Here is a 26,856-nt window from a genome sequence, read left to right as displayed (position 1 = left end):
TACTTTACATTTGGTAAAAATAGGTCGTAGGATGTTTCATTTACCTGTTAGTGTGATTTAAAATCTTATGAGAGAATCTTATGAAACTAAAGAACTTTTAATGAAATTATCTTTTTAAGTCTCTTTTTATCCTTGTATTAGTATCAAAGTACATCGGTTTTTAAAATTGGCAACAGGATTGCATTTATCAAAATCATTATTGTTTTAACAGAATGCAATTACAATTGGTCAATAGGATAAATTTTTATCCACCCAACCGATTGCTTAAATGATTATAGTATGTTACTGCTGCTACTAAGGTTATTAAAAGTACATTTTACCAGTCAACATTAGATGAAACATGGAGAGAAAATTTTCAGTTTCAGAAACAAGCCAATAGTGTTCCATTTAAACTTTGATGTATTTTTTTATTATTTTCAAAAGGAAATAAACACATTTGATTTCATTCAAACCCTCAAAGTTCTACTACTCTTAAGTTATCAGTTGGTATATACTTGTCTCTGTTCAGGTACACGCACCACCATCTGTACCAGTCGCAACATTGGAAGATTTCCAGCTGGTGTCATCCGATCACAACATCGCTAACATTCGATTGCTCAAACCCCTCATGGGGCCTCAAGATATATTTCTTCAACTCATCATGAAGTTTTATTACAACGGAATATATGGTGGAACTACAATATCCAACATATCAATATTTGTCTCACAGTATGAATTTTAGCAGTATAAAATGTATAGAATAAACATATTTCTCATTTGTAAACTTTATCCTTGTATTGTATGTTTTAATGAAAATCATACCATAACATCACACAAAGAAAAGATTTTATGGCAACATGTGTTATTGCTCAATTAGCAAATTTATGTGCCTACCAGTATATTTTAAAGAATGTTAAAGTAAAAATATTTTCAATCAATCTAATTTGAATTCATATTTCATTGTAGAAAGCATTTTTAAAATAAAGTCTATTTACTTAATAATATGTGAACATTCCATAATTGATTCAACAAGACATTTATTTTTACTCAAAATACTCATATTTTTAACAAATCTCATTTGCCTTACTTTATGACATTATTATTTTCTATTTGATACCTCGTGTGAAATTAAGCTAAAACAGTTCTATAAACGGGATGAAGAAATAAACAAAATACATTATACAACTTAACTGATTTATTTTTTACATATATTTGATAAAAAACAAGAGAGAAGTAAAAGAAGAGTTAAGAGAAATAAATACATTTACAGAAATAATACTGTTACAGTATCAGTTTGGAGAAAACATATTGTTTTAAGGTTTAAAATAAATTTTTGTACCAACCTTTAGATTCCGTTAATGTCTAGTCCTGGAACAAGAAAAATTAACTTTTAATAATAACAATACCTTTTCAAATACACTAACTTAGCAGCTAAAAGTAGGAAATGACGGCAAATGTCATCATTGTTTATTATGCTATTGGTAACAATTAAAGTGCAAAACAGTCTTACTATTCAAATTCAATATGTCCAGAGCTTGGTGTATGAATGGTTTATGAGTCAAACTAATAAATAAATATCAAAAATATATCTTTCAAATGATTTGAGACTGTTAAATTAAGTTTCAAATTGAACTGAAAGAATTACTACGAGCTGACAAATAAAATAATAACGTAAAACCAAGGGCGGTTTGGAGAAGAAAACTTCCTCGCCTTGAAGAAGGTTACAGAAAGACGAGAGAGCGTTGCGGGCGTAGCTCGTCTGAAAAATACAATGTTGTCTTAAATAACAACAAGATGGCGGCTGTTGCACTCTCAAGCAGTTAGCGCCTCATTCCATGCTTGCACAATTAGGGCAAACACAACCACAGGTCACCGGTTTGTGGGGATCAAGCATTACGGTTTAGTACTCTCACCAATGGTTACAAAAAACCAAACCATATCACATCTAAACTATTACACAAAATGTTGTTTGAGTTTCAGATAAAACTTAATTTTAAAATGTTACACTCTGCTATGAGAAAGATAAAAAACACTGGAATACTACTGAAGTAACTAGCTCTAACGATTAGTTTAGAATAGTCAAGAGATTGTACAGGTACAAAGGAATCTGCTTAAAAAGAAAATGTTGTTTAATGTTTACTAGCTTGTTTTCTGTTACTGTTTCATTTTTATTCAACTACTATTGTTTTGCAGAATAGTTGACAGACTTATTGCAGTACATTGTCTACCAATTTATCATTATGGGAAATAAACTAATTAATGTGGAATGCTTGGTCATAGCCTATTATCCCAAATTATGTGGCTTCATGCAAAATTCAAGTACAAATCATGGATTTTTCCTGATCTTGCAAATTCATATTCAATTCCCAGCAGGCTGGACATTCCGATTAGTATTTTAGAACACAAATCTTTGTTGTTAATTTGAAAACAGTAACATCTTTTCCAATGCTAGGTTGGGATCGGTGGGATTATATTAGTGTGGCTCTGGCATACACAGCATGTATAATTACAACATAATATTGTTAACCAAACAAGTAGATCTAATGAAAAATGCGGTTGCAGTTTTAAATAAACTCTTTTAAAGCAAATAAAAAAATAAAAACCCTGTTTAATTTTATGTTTGACATTACTGTACTATTTTTGTTGGCAAGAACATTATACACGTAATGTTAGTTTAGGTAAGATTTAAATCTATTTTAAGTGATGGACTTAACTTTTTCAGGGAATGAAAATTCAGTTTCAATTGAAATAGTGTACTAAATTAATAAATGTGTTTTGGAAAAAAGTGTTACTAATACTGTTCATCAAGCAACTTTCATCGCCAAATTCCCATGTTCTTTAACTAATTACAGTTGTACAGTAAAAGCAAAGGTGTGAATAAAAATATGTATGTATACAATTTATAATTTGCAGTTTTTTTATACAAGTGAAGTGTTGGCAACCCTGACAAAAGTTTACAAAATTAAAACAGTGCTAGAACTGTAACTGCCATTCTACCTCTGAAGAAGGGGCGAAATATAAGTTTAAATGTGTTTCTATTTTGTATACTCTTAACTTCACAGTATAAGAAATACTGTCTTATCAATATACAATTATTTCTAGAGAGAGTATTTAGTTGATCATATCATGTTAAATAGTTATGAAGGATAGCATGTATTGAATGCAGTTTAATTTGGAATAACAGTTAGTTTCATTTTAAGTACTACAATAAACAACCTTTGTAAAAAGATTCTCCACTAGGAAGTTAAGATCCAACAAGTTTTCATAGACTAACATAGCATTCTTTCCTTCTCCACACCAATAGGGAAAATTGTAAACAAAACCTTATAATTTTCCAGTGTTGGCAAAATTATTTTTAACCTCTAATTTAATAAAGCCTTAAACATATTAACTTGACTTTTAATGAAACTAGTATTTGTGAGAACTATAATCTGTATGAAATATTATTGTACTTCAAATATTTTTTTGAATAGATATGAGTGCTAGAAAGATAATTGCAATGCTGAAAAGAAAGTATATTAATAAATAACACAATTATTAAGAAATTAAATAAACACTGACAAAATTAAATAATAACAGATGTTTTGAAAAAGAAGATTTTATTGGATATTGAAGATAAAAAACAAAACGAGATTCCACATTGTTTTATATTATCTTAAACAAAAGTTCATTAGGTATTTTATAACATTAAGCTTGAAACCCCTATATTAAAAGAGGGTTTTTACAAATAGTAAAGTGTCAACAAAACAAAAACATAGTCAAACGTTCTAAGGATGAGAATCAAATTTTAACAAAAATGTAACATTGAAATAATAAAATCAAGACTTCTAGGCATTCCTAAACTCTCTTATTTATATTTGTAATAAAACAGAGTGTCTTCATTAAGTTGACTGGACAAAATCTGAAAAAGGATAGAAAGAGGTAGAAAGAGGAGAAAAGGAGAGGAATTAACAAAGTCAAAAGTAAACAAACAGAACAAACAAGTTGAAACAAAAAGTAAAGCAAAGCTTGCAAGCGTGCACAAACAATCTCTATTCTAATTCTAAATTTGCTTAAGTAAAAAAAAAAATAATAACTAATTAAACTGCATAAAACTAATAATATAATTCCATAATTTTGCAAAACCAAAACACAAAATAAAACATGTCTTGGATCACCAGAATTGTGGTTTGGTAATTTAAATTTGTATTTCTCTTATTTGTACACCTTAAAAAATATATTTAAAATTCTGAGACATGTCTTAAGTTGACCTTGACCCAAAAATGTCTAGAAATAAATAATAAACATAAAGAGTGTATTATTACCCTCAAATAGTTTTTTTTCTCAAATTATTTATGATGGATAAATATGCATATCATTAAATGTGTTAAATAATTTCTCTTTTAAAATTTTGTTGACTTGTTCATAATTTGTTTGATAAAATCAATTTTCAAATATATGAAAACGATTTGGTAATCAATAAATGATTTGTAACATGTGAAAATCACTTGGATGGACTTAATATAAAACTATCTAACAAAAAATAATTGCTACTCACCACTTCATTGACTTTGTCGCTTCAAGGATATGTTTGATGATGTTCTGAACTACATCTGTGCTTGTAGCGGTGCCTCCAAGGTCTAAAAAGTAACAAATTTAATGTATTACTTATACATAAAAAGTTATCAGTTTTTAAACCAAAATGGTAATGGTAAAAAATGTACTAGGTTTCAGTCCAAGATGACTGAGATTGGTTTACAATATAATATTGGAAGAATTATCACATTAGCAACTATGGAAAAAAATACCTACACAACATATAAATCGTACTGATGGAATCAGGTTTCAGATCCCGGAATGTCGTAAAAACTTGTTCTTGTTATTTATGGAAATGTCCACCATAATTCCTCAAACCCCAGTGACTAGAGGTTAGTGCCTGCCATGGTGTATTTACCTACAAGTTCACCTGGTTTCTAGTTTCTATATTGTTAAACTAGAAGGACAGAAGTTACAATGGATTCACAGTTAGTTGTAGCAATCCTCAACATTTAACTGAATATTTCAGATAGGGTTCTTAAAGACCAGTTTTTTTCTGATATGATTTTAATAGTATTGAAATTTTTAGGAATAATTCCGCCATCAAACATTTAGAGAAATCTGAATCAGCCTATATAGTGAAGATCAAAACCAGAAATTTCTAATCTCGAAACCAAAACCGAAACTTAAAAAAATCGAATCTCGAATCTCAAAACCTGAGCGAGACACTTTTACCTGGTCAAGGTTGCTAAAAAATAAAAATACGGGTAATGATAACATTTTCATTATGATTATGCCATCAAAACTGAAAGAGATTGACTCCTGATCAAGACATAATAACATAAATGTGACTTCAAACCCAAAAATTTTTTTTTTTTTACAACTAACATTAATATAAATGAAACTCTTGATATTGAAATAAACATGAATATTACATTAATTAGAACATTTAGTGGTCAATATTTCTTTGTGTTTAATAAATATTGGATATCGATATGAAACTGAATTGTAAATTGTTCCAGTATTTAAGATGCCTTTTGCAGTTCAGAACACAATTTACTTGTTTTATTAGTGTTAATGGAAATGTATTTGCTCCATTGCTACCAGCTTGTGTGTAAACAATGTTATAAACAATAATAATGACACAAAAATGACATAATTTTCAAAATTATAAGTGCCAAAACTTCCTATTTAGAAACTTTTGAATCTCGCAACTCGCCTATCGAATCTCGAAACCGAAACTTTTCCAAAGTTTTGAATGGTTTTGAGATTTGAGATTCGGTTCGATCACTAAACCTATCCCAGTTTTAGGTTCTTATAAAATCTTGAATATCCCCACACAGTCATGATGACATCATTATTATATCCTGCAATTGCGGCAAAAATATTGCATGGATACTGATATAACAAAACTTAAATTTTTCATAAATTGCGTTTTTTTTACTAAACCCAGTAAAACTAACTATAGTCTTTAAAAATCGGCCCATCTTTAGATAAAAATATTCACTGCTCAATCCAAGTTTGTTCACAGTTGAAAAATCCACAGCTCTCAAACAGTTTACATATTTACAGCTGAGTGGATACCCTATACAGTGTATATTGCAAAGCACTGGTTAAAAGTGACTAGTTAAACAATAAAACAGCTGATACAAGTGTTTACAGACCTGGTGTGTGAATCTTGTCTACGTTGACAGTTTGGTTGATGGCCGCAGATAGAAGGTTTGCATGTGTCTGATGGCCCAGATGCTCCAACATATCTACTGCAGCATTCAACATGGCGATCGGGTTGGCAATGTTCTTACCAGCAATCGCAGTACCAGTGTTCCTGGTACCAGGCTCGAATATGGCATACTGAAAATTATTGAAACAAAATTCACTTTAAAAAATAATGACAGTGAGAAAGAGTTGTGAACAGCAGAATATCTGTTATCTGGGGTCACATCAAATGAGGGTTGTCCGTAAAGGTGAGTATCCAACGAGCTCCAGTCGCAGCCAAGTGAGTAGGTTTAATCTGACACCAAGCCGTGTTCTTTAATTACCTTGCTAATATTCTACCCCTATGTGGATGATTTTCTTTGGTGCAGATGTAACAGGCTAAAATAATGGTACAATTTTTTTTTGTACCAGAGAGAGTCTGCTCTCTTTACAGGCTAGCATGGCATCGCAGCAAACGATTACTCGAGTGACCCAGGAGGACCTGCTGTGCCTCCAGGAGGGGAGGATGCTGACTGGGACAGTCCTAGAGGCATATCTTCAGACATTGGCAGAAAAGGACGGTCTTGCCCTAAACATCGGTGTCTTGAGTCCTTATTTCTTTGAACACCTTGAAGAAAACCGGCAGACGAAGGCGTACAGAGAGTTCAGGGACGCGGATATCTTTGGGAAGGACCTGATCTTAGCATCACTGCACCTAAGAGATAGTCAACACTGGGCGCTAGTCGCTGCCTATCCCAAGAAAAGAAGAGTCGAAGCATATGACTCAATGGGTTGGTCCCAAAAGAAGCAGATATACCTGATGTACTATGCGCTCCGATTGGAGGCGAAGATTTCTGGTTACGATTTTAGACCAGAAGCATGGTATTTACAAGACACCATGCTAAACCAACCCCACCAGTCGAACGGCGTAGACTGTGGTGTGTTTGTGTTCCACTTTGCCAAAACCCTGACTCAAAGCGGAGATGTCTCACAGAGTAGATTTAGTCCGAAGTACTTCAGAGATGCCATACGCAAGGCTTTGGAAAGTCGGGTGGAGGAAAACGTTGCTCTCTCCTCTCGGCAGTGACGAGGGAATCATTGAAGTTGGGGTCCCCGCCGTCCCTGAGGCAGTGGAACAGGACAAGACGACAGAAGACGTGGCCCCGGAAGTGGAGCTACTAGATTTAGAGCTGATCTCCCTAGAAGTTGTGGCATCTACCACCTTAATGCCGGTCGACGACCTGCTGCACCTCATCGAGGACGCTACTAGGGAAATATCTACGACAGCAGAGACTGTGGAACCACCGTCACCATGCATCTCAATAGCCGCCAGCATGGACCTTGCCAGCCTCGGGGTGGAGAGCACTATTATTCCCCAACAAATTGAGGAAACGAATGGAAAGGGTACACCAGAGGAACCCAAGGTGACTGAGCCAGCTGCAGCATTTGGAACAGGGTTGTTCTACGAATGTAGTTCGACGACAGAAGAGGGGCCAGGGGCGGAAGAGCCCGTCCAACAATACCCTAGCTCAAAGGGAAATGAACCTAGTAGCGTGAGACAGCCAAAGTTCAATGCGTCCACCCAAACATTTTGATGGCATCAGCACATCCAATCGCCGGAAACCACCTTCCCCATACCCAGAAGAAGCAGGCATCACAGGGGAAGAGGCGGCGCTGGAGGAACCCGCAGAATCGTCTTTCCTGGGAGAATTGTCAAACGAGTCTCAAGCCGATTCTTAAACCCATGGAACTGGTTTTAATTAAATAAGTGATCCGATCTAGTCCTAGTCCCGGTGAAAAGGACATCATTTGAAATTTAAGTAGATTTTGTTTTAGAAGATTGTTTTATGAAATTGTATCATGAAGTTCCTAAAGCAAGTTCCTAGATAGGACTAGTTAATTTTTTTTTACTTTATAAGGAAAATCTAAAAAAAAAAACCACACAAAGAACAAAAGACAAAAATATATATGGAAGATTATTGTTTTATTTTATGAAGAATATACATTTTTTTTCTTTTTACATGTTTTCTTTTTTTTTCTGCCCCGAAGTAAAGGGGGGATGTAACGGGCTAAAATAGTAGTACAATTGTTTTTGGATTAAATATCAACAATATCTTGCGTTTCCTGTGCTTTCGCTTGCCTGTCACGATGGTCTCGCTACTCAGAGAGTCCGAGACGACTCTAGGACTTCACTTCCGAACACGATACCGACCCGACTAGTCGATCTTCAACTTCAAATAGATACCGCGAAGTTACGACCCACTCCTTGTCAACGACCTTTTTGCGGTTCCTTGATTGCTTCCACATCATTCCTTGATTAGGGGCGATGATGAGAGTTCAGCAGCAAGGACATAAAGGAATCTCAAGAGCGATTGAGTGATTTTAAAGCTGCACTACTGAGCCCATTCAAAAAAAAACTCCAAACCTATTACGAAGTTTACAAAAAACCGATCCTGGATTCACCCCCTTCTAGCGATTGAACTATCTGTGCTTTGAAATTATTTGACAGGACAAACAAAACGACACTGACCCGAAAACACTGTCACACAGTAGCCAATGACAATGAAAGGGAAAATAAACACTATCACCACAGATATTCTATTTGTGATAAGGTTTCTTTCAAACTGAAACTTTATTGAGATTGGTTTCCAGTTAGCGAGTTTAGATGATTTATTAAATAAATTTTTAGAGTTTTAAATGATTGTGCAACTATCTTTATTGCCTGGGACAATTCCATCTATTAGGAAAGGTATGACATGTGTTTACCAACTTATTCCTGCTTTTAAAAATATTAAGAAAACAATTTGTCTAATAACACTTAGTTATTAGTGTGATCAGAAGTATTTTAATTTACTTTCCAGAAAATGTAATAATTACTGACTACAGCACAATATAATTCTCAACTCACATGGTCTCCGTAGTTCTTGCCCGAGAGAAGTCCTGCACCTCCGACCAAACCACAGATGACATTGGACACGATAGTTCCGTACAAGTTGGTCATCAGCATCACATCAAACTGGTGTGGGTTGGACACTAGCTGCATGCAACAGTTGTCAATGATCATGTCTCCAGTCTCTATATCTGGGTACTCCTTGCCAACGTTGCGTGCGATCTCCAAGAAAAGGCCATCGGAGAGTTTCCTGCAATGGAGTTGTAGAAAACATTTTAATGAGAGCAATAATTGACAACCAAAGTCACAACATCCTGATTTTGAGTATGTCAGTGCAGACCACAGTGAGAAGCAAAAAACCATCATGAAGAGGATTTCAAGGTTTACTTGGGATCCAGGATATGATGGGAAATGTCATCGTGTGAGCTCAGAATGAGAGTATAGAACAAGCTCAGTTCGTGTAGCTGTTTTGCAAACCATGTGATGAATGAGTACCTGCTTGCTAAATCTGTTAAGACTCAAATAATTTTTGGAATTAATAAAAAAACTATGTTGCTAAGTTTTATGATAGTCCAAAACTTTTAAGTAATCTAGTCCTACTTAAAGTAAACCCTAATAAGAATTCATTTAAGCTATAATATTGGTAAGATTATATAGAACTAAGCTTTAAAAAAAAAAAAAAATTAACCCTAATTATTAAAATTTAACTCCCTCAGACACATTGACAAAACCAAGAAGAAATACCAAGGAAGACCATATTCTTGGCTTACCAAGAAGAAATATTTTAAATTTAATTTGCTTCCTTAGTATTCATAAATGTAAATGAAATTTCACAAATAAAAAAATCTAAGACATGTATCTTGACACCCGATCTAGACAATCCCTAATTTGAAGAAAATGGGGAGCGAGCTGGTCTTGTGTTAGAGCGCAGGACTTTATTCCTTGGGGCCCCGGTTTCAAATCCAGCCAATCACCAATAGATTTTATCTAAGTGGTGATGCCGCAACCTCTAGGCCTAGCCTGAAGTAATGTTAAAGCAATCCCAGGCTAGAGCCTCATAAAAATAATCCTAATATTTATTTGTCGCACCAAGTCAAAACTTGAGCAGTTATGGGTCTATTTAAAAATCAAGCACAAAACAGCCAATAATACTGGTATTCCTATTGTAAAAATAGTAAATTGTTTTTCTATAAAACATGAACAAATTTAAACTGTCATAAATTAAAATATGAGAAAATTGTTGGAGGGATAATATTTTGGTACTGCAGGATAAGATTACGCTAAATAGGTGAATTGAATAATTATGTTGAAGACAAAGAGGAATTAAAATTAAAACTTTCAGTTAAATCAAAACCGTCCACAACTTACCTGAAACTTTACAATGCTTAGGGTAAGTAAAATAAACTAAAAAAATTGTAAAACAAATAGAAATCTAACACAAGTTATTAAAAGAAAACAATAGATACCAAAAAACTAGAACTTATTATTTGAAGGTAATTCGTGCTGTATTGAAATTAAATTTTGATAAAATACTATAAAACTAGGGATGGATCAAACAAAACAAATGACAAAAACAGACAAATTCTAATCATTACTTGTAATATCTACAAAATAAGTCAGCATTGAAACTGAATCCACACAACATTAACTTACCTAGAAACCTGGAGTACCTTTGTGTCTGAGTAAAATAGTTTGAATTCATTATAAGAATCTTTTAGCTTTTGATCAAATTTTGAAGATTTTATAAAAAATAACCGTTGACCATGAATTAAATACCTTTGTACTTTCAAAGTTTATAATCGTACTCATCCATGTCATTTTATATGATTTTCAAAGTCACGATTTTTAAATTTTAAAAAGTTTTTTTAATCAAGGTTAAATCTGTGTTATAGATGGCCAGATATACAAGGGCTGACAGTAAATTAAGATCTCCATAACGTACTTATCGCAGCCAAGTGAACTAGTTAATATCTGAGATCAGCTTCGTGTTCTTTACTTCATCCATTAATATTTTAGCTGATTTTCATCCCTATGTGACAATAAGTCTCATCAGCTTGGGTGAAAACGATGTGAGGAAAAATCTGTGTTCCCGCCAAGTTTGAATCATGTTCTATAATAAGGTTGTGACCTGTTGCAATTTTACTGATATGTATTCAGATATTTTTCATGTTGAGAAGTGGGAAATGTTCATAAGTGGGTTAGGAGGTTTGCACAAGCCCGTATATATTTGCACAATGAGGGTGTTTATCGGTTTCCATCAAGACAAAAGTTGAGCAAACATTGCTTGCGTATCTGCATGTTCAAGTCTACCAGGTTTTACCGTAGTCCGTAGGATATTTTTATAGAGGCGTTCCCTCAGTTTAGCAATCTCTCTTTCAGTAAAACTGTGATGCGAATGAAAAATTCCCCTTCAGTCGCTGCCTTAAATGAAACTGTTAAACAACAACAGTCAGTACCATGCAAAACATCATAAACACCGTGCAAATGTTTTCAACCACTTCCAAACCCTATCCACCGATTCCTTACGCACATTTCTTATGTCCAAACACACACATATTTATCATTCACGTCTGCCAACGTGTGATGGACTTCAAAGCAGTTGAAACCTAGGCCACAGAGGTCTAATCACAGAACACAACCCATACTTGGCGGGGACTTCGATTTTCCTTCATATGGTTTTCGGCTACAATAAAGAGACCAAGCTTTGCATAGGGAAGGGAACCATCTAGAATAGTGGTTGAAATGAAGAACACGGTGCAACTCTCAGACTTAAACTATCTTGCTCGGTCACATAAGCTTGTTGGGGACTTTAATTTACAGACGACCATCCTACAAGACCTGTGACTGTATGATTGTAATGGTGCAGGCAGATACTAACTTAATAATATTCCATGAACATTATTGACTATACATGGTTAACAAAATAAATAAAAAGAATAGATTATCTCAAAATTAAAATTGCATAATGAAAATAAAATAATGATAAGGAATATAGTATAATTTCACTTGTTCTACACTTTGATGAAGAAGGCGCTGGCTCTCTCTCGTCTTCTTTGCTTTTTTTGAAGAATTGGAGTTCATCTAAGTCTAGAGTGGACATCAAGATTTAAGAACTGGAAGTTACTTAACCTCTAAGAGCTAACCTTTCTGTTTCTACAAACCTCAAGCCTCGCCACGTTTTCTTTAACCGACCCTGAGATACATTAGACTTTTAAATAAATGTTATCAATAAACAGTGTGCTTTGCCCATTTAAAAGTATTTTAGAAGAAACTGTTCAAATTAATTTAGTTACTGTGCTTCTGATTAAGTTATTTGAGTTGTATTTTAGTAAGCTATTGTGATTTTGAAACCAAGAGGCCTATCCTATGTTAACATCAAAATTATTAATTAAAGCAACTTTGTATGGCTAAGTAAGCAGTTATTGTTATTAGTTATTACATACCTTCTAAGGCAACACGACATGATAAATAAAAATTATAAATATACTATAGGATAAAATTACTAACATGATATTGGCTTTGTGCACAATTGTTATTTTCTTCCGTCCGGTTTTCCTGGCAAACTCAAATGCAAACCGTGCAACACGTTCGGAATTTTCCTGGGTCACAATCTTCATGCTTTCCACGACACCATTAACACTCTGAAAACCACACAATCTTTACATCACACAGGGAAATCACTATACTTACATTATGTTGGCCTTATGGACAATTGTTATTTTTTTACGGTTATTTCTCCTGGCGTATTCAAACGCGAATCTCGCAACCCTCTCTGAATTTGGCTGTGTAACAATTTTCATGGTTTCTACTACACCACGTGCACTCTGAAATCAAAGCGGTTCACCAACTATGTTAAATTAGCAATGCTGTTGGAAACTCGTTCAAATACTTTATGAGTTACAGGTTGTGAACTTAGGAATCAAGAGTATTCATTATTGAAACAAATATAGGGAGGAGGTTTAAGAGTTGGCAAACCTGGTCTGCTTGTCATGATCATGATAGTGGTGAAGTTTTCTCTTCAGTTATGACACATTTACTCTCAGAATATCATATTGGTGTATAGGTTCTGTTCAGTGTTGCAACATACCGGCCAACTGGAATTAATTTTTCTTAGTTGGGATCTATTTGTAAGTATAAATGTGAGTTGTAAGTGTTCTTCTTCACTAATTTAGACAATGGACTGACAAGGTGAATAGTGTTAGTGACCTGAGAGCATCATATCTGCGCAGACGTCACAGAATTGCTAAACGCCACCACTGTTTGGGGGAACTAACCCTACACTGTGCAACTCCCACCAGTCGTCTTGCTGCCCCAAAGGCCTTTGAAGACTGACATACTACATGCCGGATAGGTGAGCCTCTTGGATTGTGTATTGCTGTTTGAAGGCTCATCCATAATACAAGAACATGAATTTTAAGTTTTGACTGTAAATGTTTGTAACTCAATATTCAATAAATTACACTATAACCTCCGCATTTGTCAATCACCAAAGCACCACCATCTAGTAACATGGCCTGTTAATACCACTATACCGTTACAAGAACCATTAGACTGCATTATTGGAGATAGGAAGCTATTAATATTCAATATGATTTTGTACCCAAGTTAAGGTAACAAATAGCTTTAAAATTATATTTCAATGTCAGTTAAAAACTGCAAAGATTGCCGCCAGAATGCATTGCAGCGAGGTGGGAAGCGATAAAATGGGGGGAAGCTCCCTCAACCGAAACACTTTTAACCAAAATAACAACTAACTGAAATAGACAAGAAATTAAAATACCGTAATATATCATAGCAAAGTTTATACAGATTAGAGAAAGACATGACTGAACAAAGATTGTATCACGGGTTTCAGAAAATTTTGTTGAAATGGAATAAACACATTTTGACATAGTTTTGCCAAGTAAACAAAACAAAAACCATGCAAGTGTTGGTGCCGTATTACCTCGTGTTCCAGCATAGCATACTCTCCCTCTGTGTTTTGTCGCACAATGCAGATGTCAACATTTTTCTGTCTCGCTACAACACCATCGTACGATTTGCAAGTTAGGACGTTGACGTAGAGGTCGAGCTCATTTCTCAGGGCTACGTTACGACTGATGACCCCAGTGTCTAAACTTCCTGTTTCGATGTTGCCTGAAATTTAAACAAGTGTAACTTAAGTTAATTCATAAAAAAGCATTATAGGAAAACATTATGAACTTCTCCCTTTTTTAAAGATGATGATGCAAATAACTCATTATCCCTTTGACACGGTGGATTATACAAGATTTAACTATGCCTATATTTAATATGTTCTTAAAATAAAATAAGCATATTTCAACAGAAAGACAGTAAGAATAGGCAAAAATAAACAAAATGCCAAATTTTATGTGCAATTTAAACATAATTCACTCCTCATCAGCTTCCACGAAAGCCATCAACCCTTTATTTTAGGTGGACCTTTCCACCAAGTTGCCACAGACAGATGAACAGGTGTGACAGACGCAGGATTTGAGTAATCAATCTACAATGCCGTCTCCTGTTCGGAGAAACAAAATCGTAGACCACTCGGCTATTGATCGGAAATAACAGACTGTTGCACTGACAGCTCTGACCAAGCGAGAGCCTAAGATTAGGGGTTTTAAAATTTACTCCTAGGTTACAACACTTGTCAAAAATAGCTCTCAGTAGGTTTTGTTGAGATATCTCATAAGCCTCGTTCACACGGGGCGAGTTTACACGCTACTCGCTGTCATGTAAGAAGCCAGCGAGTTGGCAGTGCGCTTGTAGTCGTTCACACGATGCTTTTTCCACTCGCCAACTCGCAGACGTGTAGAATGACGCCGGCGAGTACGCTTGTAGTCGTTCACACGATGCTTTTTCCACTCGCTCAGTAGCTGGCTTGAACTAAATCCTCCGACATCTTCGAATATCATGCGCACAAGCACAAGCAACTGTGTTCACACTGGGCTACTTTACACGCCTACTCGCTCAAAAGCTGGCGAGTTGGCGTGTAAAGTAGCGGCAGCGTCAACTTTTTCCAGAGCTTTTTTACAAACAGCTTTTGAGCGAGTACTTCGTTCACACTGAGCTATTTTACTAGCTGCGTGTAAAAAATCCGGCTTGTAGCTTGTAACACGTTCACACGGGGCTATATAAACGGTAAAGTGGAATTTGGTCTTTGTTAGTCTTTGAGTCTGATATATCAGACATTGAAGTTCAAAAGGATAAGTTTGTTATGGTAGAATAAGAAGGAGGTAAAGTAGGAGGTAACTTTTTAAAGGTACATAAACACAGTGATTAACTACTGTCGCTAAAAAGTGGTGCTGTAAAATAAAAAAAATTAGTAAATATTGTTTTAAATTTTTAGAATCATATACATAATTTTAAACATAAAAATAAATACAAATAATATTTCTTTATCAATCAAAATATGAATTTGAGCATTTGGGATGTTTTTAAACTTGTCCATATCAAAGCCTACACCTTTTTCAAAGGTAAACCAGCCGCCTCATTGATAATTTTCTATCAAATAAAAGGAATAACAAAAAATTATGTCCATCCAACCTTTAATAGCAACTCCATTCCTTTTGATGGAAGTGATTGCATACTCCAAGTCTTCATTGCTGTCGCTTTTAGGATCAATCTGAACTAGCTCAAAGTCAACGGGAACTCCACCCGATCTATAACCAAAACATTTTTAACAGGTTAATACAGCAGCAACAATATCCTTTATGAAATTAATTTCAAAGATTAATCAAAAACCTTAATATGAATTACAGTTTTTCACATCACAGAAATAAAATCTTATAACTTCATGATTGAGTTGTTTTTATGGATCACATTAGACATGACTTAACCACTTTGTTAAGACAATGAAGTACTCTGTGCATGTAATAATGCTGAGTATAAATGCAGAGCGAGAGTAAAATGGAGTGGATAATCTTAGTAGCTTTTACTCATTGAATCAACTGTTTCTTTAGCCGGAATAATTGATTAAATTCCAATAATGAAGAGCAGCTGGCTCCAGTTGACTTTCTTCAATATCAAACCGGTGACCTTCAGATCAAAAACATATCAGATGTGTTGTAGAACACCTAGCTAGGTCAAAGGTTATAGTTCCTAAAGTAGGGTGCATAAATTATCATAGAATTTACAAACAATCTGTATTGAGCTAACTTGAACTATCGACCGCAACGCAACCTCAAGTGTCCGGTGTATATAAAACATCCCGGTGACTGATGGGCATTAATTCCCTGATTCGATCTCGACTACTGCTCTGCACTCACTCCTGACGACCCCCCTGGGCAAGATGTCCCTCCGGTTGCTTCCAGGTATGTCTGGTTAGGTGTCTGGCTCGTCCTAACAAATCTTGCTCCCATATAGTAATTATTCTAAATTAATGTAAAGTTGAGTCCTGGTATTTTAGTTCATTTTTTATTAAGTTTGTGTGTTTGTACTACATAATATTTGGGGTGTAATAAAGGTCATTTGTTTGTCACCTGAGAGTTTAATTCACCCTGGCTCGCCAACCTTGACAGTTGGTGTCAGGTGTAAATTTTGTTTCTTTTTTTGTAGGAGGGCTTGTTAAGGGGACAGATTAGGAGTAACAATTTATTTTGTAAACCCTAAGCCAAATCTTTTTTTTATTTTTTATTGCTTGTTCAAATGTCAGAAGAAATTACCTTGCTCAAAGATAAGTTGTTTTTTGATAATTTTGAATTGGTTGCTAATAGTAACAAAATTGTAGTGTTAGTTACATTCCACTACCGATTGGGACATACGTGTATTAGGTGTGAGCAGCTAGATGTGTTCGATCATTTTGACTTTGTAGAGGAGCGAATAGTAGAAGGGGTTCACTCGTTCGCCAGGTGTTGGAAGTATTGTAGGAGGTGGTTTTACGACGACAGAATTCGGTACTCTCTTCTCTCAGTGGGGATTAGGAATTGAATGCGTTGGGATTTGTGGCTATACTTTTAGTTGGGGAGATATGAGTCAAAGTTGTAATTGTGCTTAAGTGTGTTTAAGGCTCCACCATTGAATATTTAAAGGAAAATTAAGGGTTGGGAGTGAAATTTTCTTTTTACTTATAATGTAATTTTAATTCAGAAGGAAAGATAATGTATTAATAAATGGGTGGTAGGTGGTAATCGGGAAGTTCAACTTTGGTATCATAGCCATTCGAGGGAGCGTAGGAGACAACTATTAAATGCTATTGTTGACCAAGTAATTAAAATTGAACGGACTATCACCAACACGGACTATGGCTTTGGTAAGGCCATGTTGATCCAATTATTGCAATGCAAGTAACCCTAGGTAAAATTAACTAAAAGTGCTGGTAATCTGTCGGTTGATGTTGGCGGAAAACAGTGAAGTGAACCTGGCTTGTTTGCTGGAAATAGGCATCGATGATATAGAGTTTGCTATTTTGCTATTTATCGTACATGTATGCATTATTATTTTAGTAGCTGCTCATAGTTAATTAATTAAGCTGGGAAATAATGGAGGTAAATTTAAAGAGCCTTGTATGGAGCAGGCGTCATCATCCAGATCGTTTGGTACTGCTCCAGGAGAGTTAAGTTTGACAAAATCAAGAAATAAATTCGAAACGTCTTTTTTTACCCGAGTTGGGTCAAGATCTGCCGTTATCACAGCCTTTTACAATCACGAATAGCCTCAGTCTAGTACTGGTTCCAGTTAAAGTCAATTTAATATTAGAAGTTTGCCGGAACCGACACAACGCGCTCCACCTATTCCAAAAATTAATACACCGACAAAATCGGAAGAAGACCAAACATACGTACCAATGTACGAAGTCCCAAAGCCTAATGTCCGTTTCTAAGAAACCGGAATATTATATACCAGTGATCAATCCCGATTTGTTAATTGAGGGTTGTCAAAATTTGTTACGTGCATTAGTCACAAAAATTATTGAGGGTAGAATAAATAATCGTACCAACTATACATCCGAAGCAGGTATCAAGAGAGTTTAAGTGACGAAAATTGTGATAGAATATTTGAACTAAATGTAATTAAGTGATGGTTAAATATTTTGTATTTGATTTCACTTATATTTTGTCTTAATAGCATATTGTAATTGATGAAACTAAATTAATTTATTGTTGAATTTTGCTTTAATACTTATCATATTTTGATATTAGGCTAACCAAATGTGGTCTTTATTGAAGGGAATTGTCATTGGATTAGTGATAGGATTGAGCGCCGCTATTATTTGTTTCCTAGTGTTAACTCTTATCGCAGACCACAATTCAGTCGCGTGTGTGCGTCACTTTGTAGTAAATAGCACGCGACGCCTTATCAATTAGTGAATGATAAAATCTACAGGAGATAGAAGGTCCCCTCAGAAAATTTATAAATCTACATTAACCTATCTAAACATGCCGGGAGACAGGGCTCAATTGGAGCAGGCCGAAAAATTGCGACTTGAAAAATTGCACAACATGGTGGCTTGTATGATAGAAACGTTTTGCTTAGACGGGACTGGACCATCCATTAAAGAATTTCTGGGTCAATTAGACCAAGCTGCCAAATTGGGGGGATGGAAACAGCAATTTAAGGTTGCAATTATAAGATTAAAAACACGGGGACCTGCTGAGACATTTTTAGCTTCAAAATTTGATTTTAGCAAATTAAGAGTTGATGGTTTGCCTGAAGCAAAGGAGGATGAGGTGTATAAAGCTTTGTTAGAATAATTCACTAGTAAGAGAACTGATCATTTTAATTACATGCAATTGCAGAGTGCGTCACAAAAACGTGGCGAGGGGTTAGAACAGTTTGCCGAGAGGGTTAGACACTTAGGGGTTCTTACAGTGCGGAAAGTAGACGACAGCGGTGAACAACGGGTTATTAACTCAGAAGCTGAGCAACGTATGTTAGCAGCATTTTTAAATGGCCTAAAGGACAATACCTCATTTTGAAAAATCACTGTTGCATTTAACTGATTGATTTCTTGTTGCAATTTGTTAGACAACTGCGCATACTGTTTTACTTTAATTTCTATGGTATCCGCAATTACTTGTTGGTTCAATTTTACCCTATCACTCAATGATTTTACGTAACTATGCTGCTCATTGTTAAAATGAATTACACTTTCTTGTAGATGAGCCAATTTCCCAATTTTAGAATCTAAAGTTATTACATCCTCTGTATCAGCAGTACCAAATACGTACTTCTTACCTGTCCCCACCGAATCGAATATTGCTCTTTTTGTTTGCATCAATTCTGTATGATTCCCATTACTGTCAATCAATAACAGCAACTCGTCTACTACTGACCTAAGGTGAATCACTCCGGACTTAACCCTATCAATCTCGTCTCCAGGCACAGGTAGGCCAAATTTAGTTACATTATCAGAAAAGCTAAATACAATACTGGCCAAATTCTCGACTAAATCATCATAATGCTGAAAATTCAAAGAGCTACATACTCGCCATGACTCTCCCGTTACTGTAATTTCCCTTTCTTTCAAAAATATAACCCCTGAAGGTGGCAATTTACAATTTCTTTTCCCACAGTCAAGCCCTAAACCACTGACGGTCGCCAAACAGCATAATCCTGTAACAAAATTCCGCTTTGTTACTTCCGTAAATGCCAAGACACGCCTCTAAAGACTCGTATTATAATTTTATATCACCCACACCATAACTTAAACCAATTAACGTACCTAACTACTTATCACCATTCGTAGAATCATCTGCCTGTGAAACACGCGCTCGACGCCTAGTATTATAACCATGCGTCTGTGGAAGGTCGTTATGACTTTGCACTGCCAACCTGTCAACATTAGGCGGAGGAACCCAGTCCTCATCCCCTATTGGATCGTCAATATATGTTAAATTTCCGAGACTTCTATCACCTACCACTGGAGGACTTCCCTCATGACCAGACTGGTCCGATTCCCTATCAGATTCCCTAATTGTGCTAGGACTTCCTATGTCCCCATTACTGGACATTTTTGACGGACTCGATTCCTTACTCGCATCACTAAGGTCATTCGAGGTGGCAGTCCCACCTCCGGCCACGCCCTGTGGCTGGTCACCACTACATCCGTCCACACCCTGGCCTACTTCCGGATCTTCGCACAAAATTAGTCGCGACCTTGGGGTTAACCATGGGTCCGGTAATTGTGCGGGTAACTCTCCGCCACGCTCTTCCGATAGTTCCTCGTTATCACTCTCCTCATCCTCGCCGGAAGTCTTATCATCGGCCGCGCCTCTTAATAATTCCAATACTTTAGCGTGTTCCAATGAAATCCCATCTCTCAACTCCTCCCTTGCCAATTTTAGCCTATTACAATGTAAATTAGCAATCCTATTTCCCAAATCAATACCGAAAACCAAATCCGAAATTTTGGACTTAATCAAATGTGGACCTGACCAGAATTGGCGAAATTTACTACCCGGAGCATTCGTAATTTCCGGATGATGAACATAAACTAAATCCCCCACTTTAAAGTTAACCAATTTAGTACCCTTATCATAATAGACTTTACTTTGTTGTTTAGCCACTTCCGTACTTTCCTGTGCCACTCTTAAGGCTTCATTTAACCTTTCAACCAGGTTTTCACACGGTTTCCTTCCCGCAATACAACTATAATCATCAGGGGAAGGTATGTTCATCTCCCTGCCGTGAAATAAATAGAATGGTGTTAATCCAGTGGCCATGTTACGAGCGTTGCGTAACGCCATAAGGGCAAAAGGAATATACTTGTCCCAGTCTGTATTGTGTACATCTACATAATGAGATACAACCGCCGCTATTACTGCGTGCTGCCGCTCTAATATTCCATTTGAACTTGCATGGTAAGGGCTGGTTTGAACTTTAGAAATCCCCAATATTTCACACATTTTCTTGAATAATTTACTAATGAAAACAGTACCCCGATCGCTTAACAATTTAAGAGGGACCCCATGTCATGTGACAAAATGCGTAACAAAAGCAGATGCCACGGTTTCGGCACGTACATCTTTAATCGGCACCGCATCAATATATCTAGTCAGATGATCGACAAATGTTAATAAATATGCATTTCCGGCAGCTGTCACTGGCAATTTTCCCACTACGTCAATGGAGACTAAATCCATTGGATTAAACACAGCTTCAAACACTCCTAAGGGTGCTGTACAACTGTTCCCAGCCTTTCGCAATGCACATGACCGGCAACTTTTCACAAAGTTTTCCGTATCCCTTAACATACCAGGCCAAAAATACCTACTTCTTAGTATTTGTTGTGTCTTAGTTACCCCAAGATGTCCTGAAAACACTGTGTCGTGATGCTGTTGCAATACAGGGTAAACCATGCCTTTAGGAATCACTAATTTTGAACCATCTAATTCTTTCTTAAATAACAAATCGTCATCATCAATCAGGTAGTCTGTAACGGAACCTGATTCTATTCCTTTGAATTTTGCTTCGCAAAACTCATCCAATTTCTGAGCTTGTTTAATTAAATCCCGGGACCAAATAGGTCCATTTACAGCCGACACACGTGATAAAATGTCCGCTTGGGAATTTTGTTTCCCTCTCCTATGTTCTACTGTATAGTCAAACTCAAACAATAACAAACCCCATCAAATTAATCTAGATGACGGGTCACGCATGCTAAACAGCCATTTAAGCGCGATACAATCCGTCACTAATGTAAATGAGCGACCGTAAAGGTAAGGTCGCCACACTTTCACCAAGGTCACTACTGCTAACAGTTCCCTTTCTGTTGCAGCATAATGTGACTGATCCACATTTAGCGTCTTTGAATAATAAGCTACAGGATGTTCGTTTCCATTGACAATTTGGGACAACAACCCGCCTACAGCCACTTTTGAGGCATCGCTGGTTACAACGAAGGGCAAGTCAAATCTAGGATATATTAATACTGGTTCGGTAACCAAGGCTTTACGCAATGCATCAAATGCATTTTGCTGAGCCTCCCCCCAAACAAACTCTGCGTCTTTACGGGTCAATTTAGTTAAAGGTTTAGCTATCTCACTAAAATTCGCAATAAACCGGCGATAATAGTTTACCAATCCCAAGAAGCTCCGCACTTCTTTTACATTTTTCGGAAGTGGGTACTTATTTATAGCTTCTACTTTCTGTCCATCCGGTCTAACTCCCTCACTACTAATTGTGTGCCCTAAATATTTTACTTCCTCCCTTGCAAATATACACTTCTCACTTTGAACCACTAAGTTAGCTTTAGTGAATCTATCAAATACCTCCGCCAGCTTCTCGGCATGCTCTTGCATCGTCGCAGTCCCTATAATAACATCATCCAGATACACAAAAACCCCAGACTCTACCAGGCCTTTCAAAATGGAATTCATTAACCGCACAAACGTTAAAGGAGCAGATGTTAATCCGAAACTCATGCGGTTGAACTGATAAGCAGCATCCTGTAGGACAAAAGCTGTTTTAGGTTTATCCTCCTCTGCTACCGGCACTTGGAAATACCCTGAATACAAATCAAGTGTCGTAAATATACGACATCCGCCCAGACTGTCTAAAGTGGACTGAATTGACTGAATAGGAGTACTTTCTTTAGTAGTTACTTTATTAAGTAATCTATAATCTATTGCCAAACGATATGAAGGTTTAGACACACCCTTTACAGGATCAGGTGGTGCCTTTTTACGGACCAAAATAGCAGGAAACCCCCATGGACTAATCGACGGCTCAATTATCTTTTTACGCAACATATCGTCAACTTGTTCTTGAATTACCCCTTCCAAACTTTTTGGAATTCTATAGGAGCTGTTTTAATTGGTGTCGCATCTCCCGTAGGAATATGATGCACTACTTTACTCGTGCAGCCCAAAGGACTAACACCATCATAGAATACCGTTTTGAATTTACGCAACACTGGTTGTAAGGTTTCTTTGTCAGCTTGGGGCAAGTGGCTTAACTTTCTATTAATCAAATCGTCAATATTAAGTTTCTCCCGCTTTGGGTCCCCTACAAAACTATTCTCAAAATTATCACATTCCGCCATATTATCTTCCTCTTTAATTGTACCCCAGAAATCACTCATCTCAATCTTAGCATTAAAGCCCTTGTTATTTACATTCACATTACTATCAGTATTTACAAGCCTATTATTTACAACACAAATGCGGTTGGAGTCACTACCTCCAGAATTAGCTGAGCCACAACATTTACTTGCGTTGACCTTTCCACCGGCCGCACGCAAATTACCTCCAATAAACCCAGTCTCGTGTCCGTCCGAGATACTGTACCCCGCGTCGACCCTTACATCGGCCGCACGCAAATTATCTCCAATAAACCCAGTCTCGTGTCCGTCCGAGATACTGTACCCCGCGTCGACCCTTACATCGGCCGCACGCAAATTATCTCCAATAAACCCAGTCTCGTGTCCGTCCGAGATACTGTACCCCGCGTCGACCCTTACATCGGCCGCACGCAAATTATCTCCAATAAACCCAGTCTCGTGTCCATCCGAGATACTGTACGTGGATCCCGTGGATCCCGGTAACCGTGTTTCATCCAGCACACCACTCACCGTTACGTTTCCAGGCCCTATCTCTAACTCCTCGGCCTTTCCGATACAAAGATTTTTACTTAAAACAACTTCCGATGAGCTCAAATTAACAATCCTACAATGAACCAGCAAATCCTTGCTCCCGTTATCGCCTGGCAACACATTACTCACGACACTGCAAATAAAAACACCTTTAATACCATTAATAACCGCCTCACTCGGCTCAATAAACACCTGGGACGGCCTACATGCCCTCTGTCCCTTAACCGTAGGCTTCAAAACCGCCATACAAACAACTTCCGTGTTAGGCTGAACTAACACCCGCGATGGCAATGTAGCACGCCAAACATTAGAACTTTCCGTGTTCACTTCTACTTCCTTCCCACTTTTCGCAACTACCCCGCGGATCCCGGTAACCGTGCTTCATCCAGCACACTACTCACCGTTACGTTTCCAGGCCCTATCTCTAATTCCTCAGCCTTTCCGATACAAAGATTTTTACTTAAAACCACTTCCGATGAGCTCAAATTAACAATTCTACAATGAACCAGCAAATCCTTGCTACCGTTATCACCTGATAACACATTACTCACGACACTGCAAATAAAAACACCGTTAATACCATTAACAACCACCTCACTCGGCTCAATAAACACCTGGGACGGCCTACACGCCCTCTGTCCCTTAACCGTAGGCTTCAAAACTGCCATACAAACAACTTCCTTGTTAGGCTGAACTAACACCCGCGATGGCAATTTAGCAAGCCAAACATTAGAACTTTCCGTTTTCACTTCTTCTTCCTCTCCACATCTAGCACTATTACCTACAAATCTCGATTGGTTAGGTACTCCTACCGATATTTGCTGCTCTCGACCTTTGTCCTCGCCCTGGCCAGTTTCCGAGGACTCCAATGTTTGTAACGCTATAATTAGGGATCCCTTTGCCACGCAATTGTCCGCCAAGTTTAAAATTACTTCCAACCTTCGCAACAAATCAACACTGAGTACCCCATCGTAGGGCATTGTCCAATTACCGCAAATATAAAACAACAAACCGCACATACTACGTGCAACTTCCGCTGTGACTTCAGCAACTCCCAATATTTCTATTTTATCACCAGTAATTCCAACAGCATTCATGGAACAACTTTGCAATTTACCTTTATAGGCCTCCCGTTTTAACAATGAAATTCGTGCCCCTGTATCCAATAGTAAATTACACACAAACCCGTTTATTCTAGCTATTATGGTCAGGTCACTACTACCATTTATTACAATACTAGGGACATTTTCAGCGTTACTCACGGGTCCAACAACCGGGTTGCCTATTGAGCTTTTGGACCGTTCCGGTTTACCTCATTTCTTACGGGCAAATAGACACGGCAATTTCGACGCATGTGACCTAATTTTCCACACCGCTAACACTCCGTGTTAGCAAGTCTAAACGACTGATTGTCCTGCTCCGTAAATCGGACTCTCCTCTGTTGTTCTTGTCTATTGTTCGGCCCACGGTCTTGACTAGAGCTACTCCTATACTGTGCACCATTACCACGCCTTGGGGATTAACTAGATGATTTAATACTCTCCCTCGAGGAACTCCTACCTCTGCCTCTGCTCCGTGTAAAATTTTGTCTCTGACGAGAGGACCCCTGTAACTCCGGACCTCTTCGTTGCCGAGGGCACTCTCTACTGATATGCCCTTCACCATGGCAACGGTAACACTCTACCAAAAACACAACATTATCATCCTCCGACGGCCTACTTTGTTCCTCTGCCTCCGCCATAATACAATTTCAAGGGCCTCTTGCCAAGTTTTTGGAAACCGGAAACGGGCAATCTCACCTACCTGTAAGGGGGATAGAATTTGTAATACAGACTCTTAACACTGAATTATTAGTCATTCAGTATGAGCTAGATGATCTGGCTAAGGGTGAAATTTCTTCGGCCTTAGTGTCGCCATATAGATTGTATGAAATGTTGTCAGATATCCGTTACTGGTCAAATGTTACCTGCAGACCTGCTCTATGTTAGTGGTTCCAAGTTTAGTAAATATTCATATTTATTATAAATTATGTACAGGCTTTGCCTATGCTTTTGAGGAAGGTGTTAGGATTGTAATTAATATACCACTGAAATCCCAGGGCCGAGAATTTATTCAAAATGATTAGTTTTCCTACTTATGATAATAAAATTAATAAACACTTGAGCCTGGCACTTGATGGGGCATGTCTAGCTTTGTCACCCGATCGACAGAAGTATGCTATGCTGACGGAGGAGAATCTACGTGGCTGTACCAAGGGCTCTGCGGCCCAACTTTCCCCATCTACACACAGACAGGGGGTTCCTGTGAAGCTCAATTGTACCTGCAGGAGGATATGCCAGCCATTTGTCAGAAAAGGGTCCAGGTACATCTGGGCACAGTAACAACAACTTTTCATCGTGTTCCAGCTATTGGTAGCTGGCTGTATAACACCGCAGAAGAAATGATGCTGACCTTCAACTGTCAAAACGAAGTTAGAGCAACCAACATTAAAATTAAAGGTTCAGGGATCCTGCCAAATTCTGCACACTGCACCATTTATGCTGGGAGCATGATTTTGCTTCCTTACTCACGATGGACCTCTACTACGGGGAATCTGGACTTGGACGACGACAGGCTGGTTACGAGATTGCCGACTTTCCTGCAACTCCCAGACCAGAAGGCCATAGCTCAGTATGATAATCTGACAGAGCTTAGAACCTCTCCATTAGCTCCTAGGGTCCAATGTCACTAGCTTACACCAGCTTTTGGATGAAATAGAAAAGGAACAACAATCCTTTCGAGAAGGAGTTAGAACACGCAAAATAGTAGCAGGACTTGGTGGACTGTTTGTACTATTAGTAGTGGTACTATGCATCTGTCAGTGTAAACTTGTTAAAAGCGTATGTTGCCTGTTGTTGCGTTTCCCTAGAACCACTCCAGCTTTACACGGAGATCCTAACGAGAGAGCGAGGCAGAGAGAAGCCGCTGTCCCCTGTCCAACCCCTACTATGTACCATGAAGACCTAGGGCCTAACACTAGCTGGACGAGCCACGAGGGGGTGCACCTGCATGTTCCTCGACCACAACAGCAAGGACGACCGAGCGCCAGAGGACATCAGCCTGAGGGGGATCAACATTTGCCATCAACAGTGGAAGATGAGACATCCTTATGAATTGTATACATTAATTAATTAATAGTAAATAAGTATTAGGTAGGTATAGTATATGAAAGAAATCAATATTGTATTTTAGTAATATGGTA

General features: G+C 37.4%; 2 protein-coding genes across 4 annotated transcripts in view; one reads left to right on the top strand and one right to left on the bottom strand.

The window, feature by feature from the left end:
- Positions 1-748, top strand: part of LOC128984651 (fibulin-1-like) — a 39,514-nt gene extending 38,766 nt beyond the window's left edge. For both annotated transcript variants that reach the window (XM_054403993.1, XM_054403986.1), the window contains one exon: positions 509-748. In XM_054403993.1, the coding sequence (XP_054259968.1) occupies positions 509-721 (213 nt within the window). In that variant the 3' untranslated portion in view covers positions 722-748. The remainder of the gene's footprint in view (positions 1-508) is intronic.
- Positions 749-1,152: 404 nt separating this feature from the next.
- The window catches only part of LOC128984665 (isocitrate dehydrogenase [NAD] subunit gamma, mitochondrial-like), a 38,524-nt gene continuing 12,820 nt past the window's right edge, over positions 1,153-26,856 (bottom strand). Inside the window, exons 4-10 of one of the 2 annotated variants that reach the window (XM_054404006.1) lie at positions 15,629-15,744; positions 14,025-14,215; positions 12,770-12,903; positions 9,098-9,329; positions 6,159-6,345; positions 4,517-4,598; positions 1,153-1,738 (exon numbers count right to left, since the gene is read on the bottom strand). In XM_054404006.1, coding sequence (XP_054259981.1) covers position 1,738; positions 4,517-4,598; positions 6,159-6,345; positions 9,098-9,329; positions 12,770-12,903; positions 14,025-14,215; positions 15,629-15,744 — 943 coding nt within the window. In that variant the 3' untranslated portion in view covers positions 1,153-1,737. Of the gene's footprint in view, positions 1,739-4,512; positions 4,599-6,158; positions 6,346-9,097; positions 9,330-12,586; positions 12,721-12,769; positions 12,904-14,024; positions 14,216-15,628; positions 15,745-26,856 lie in introns of those variants that run through there. The other variant, XM_054404003.1, reaches the window with a different exon arrangement.

Source organism: Macrosteles quadrilineatus, unplaced genomic scaffold, assembly GCF_028750875.1.
Source record: "Macrosteles quadrilineatus isolate MER2022 unplaced genomic scaffold, UCM_ALF_1.0 Scaffold_1__1_contigs__length_201487025, whole genome shotgun sequence".
NCBI classification, from domain to species: domain Eukaryota; kingdom Metazoa; phylum Arthropoda; class Insecta; order Hemiptera; family Cicadellidae; genus Macrosteles; species Macrosteles quadrilineatus.
The sequence above is the reverse complement of the archived record's forward strand: the minus strand, read 5'-3'. Positions and strand labels throughout refer to the sequence as shown.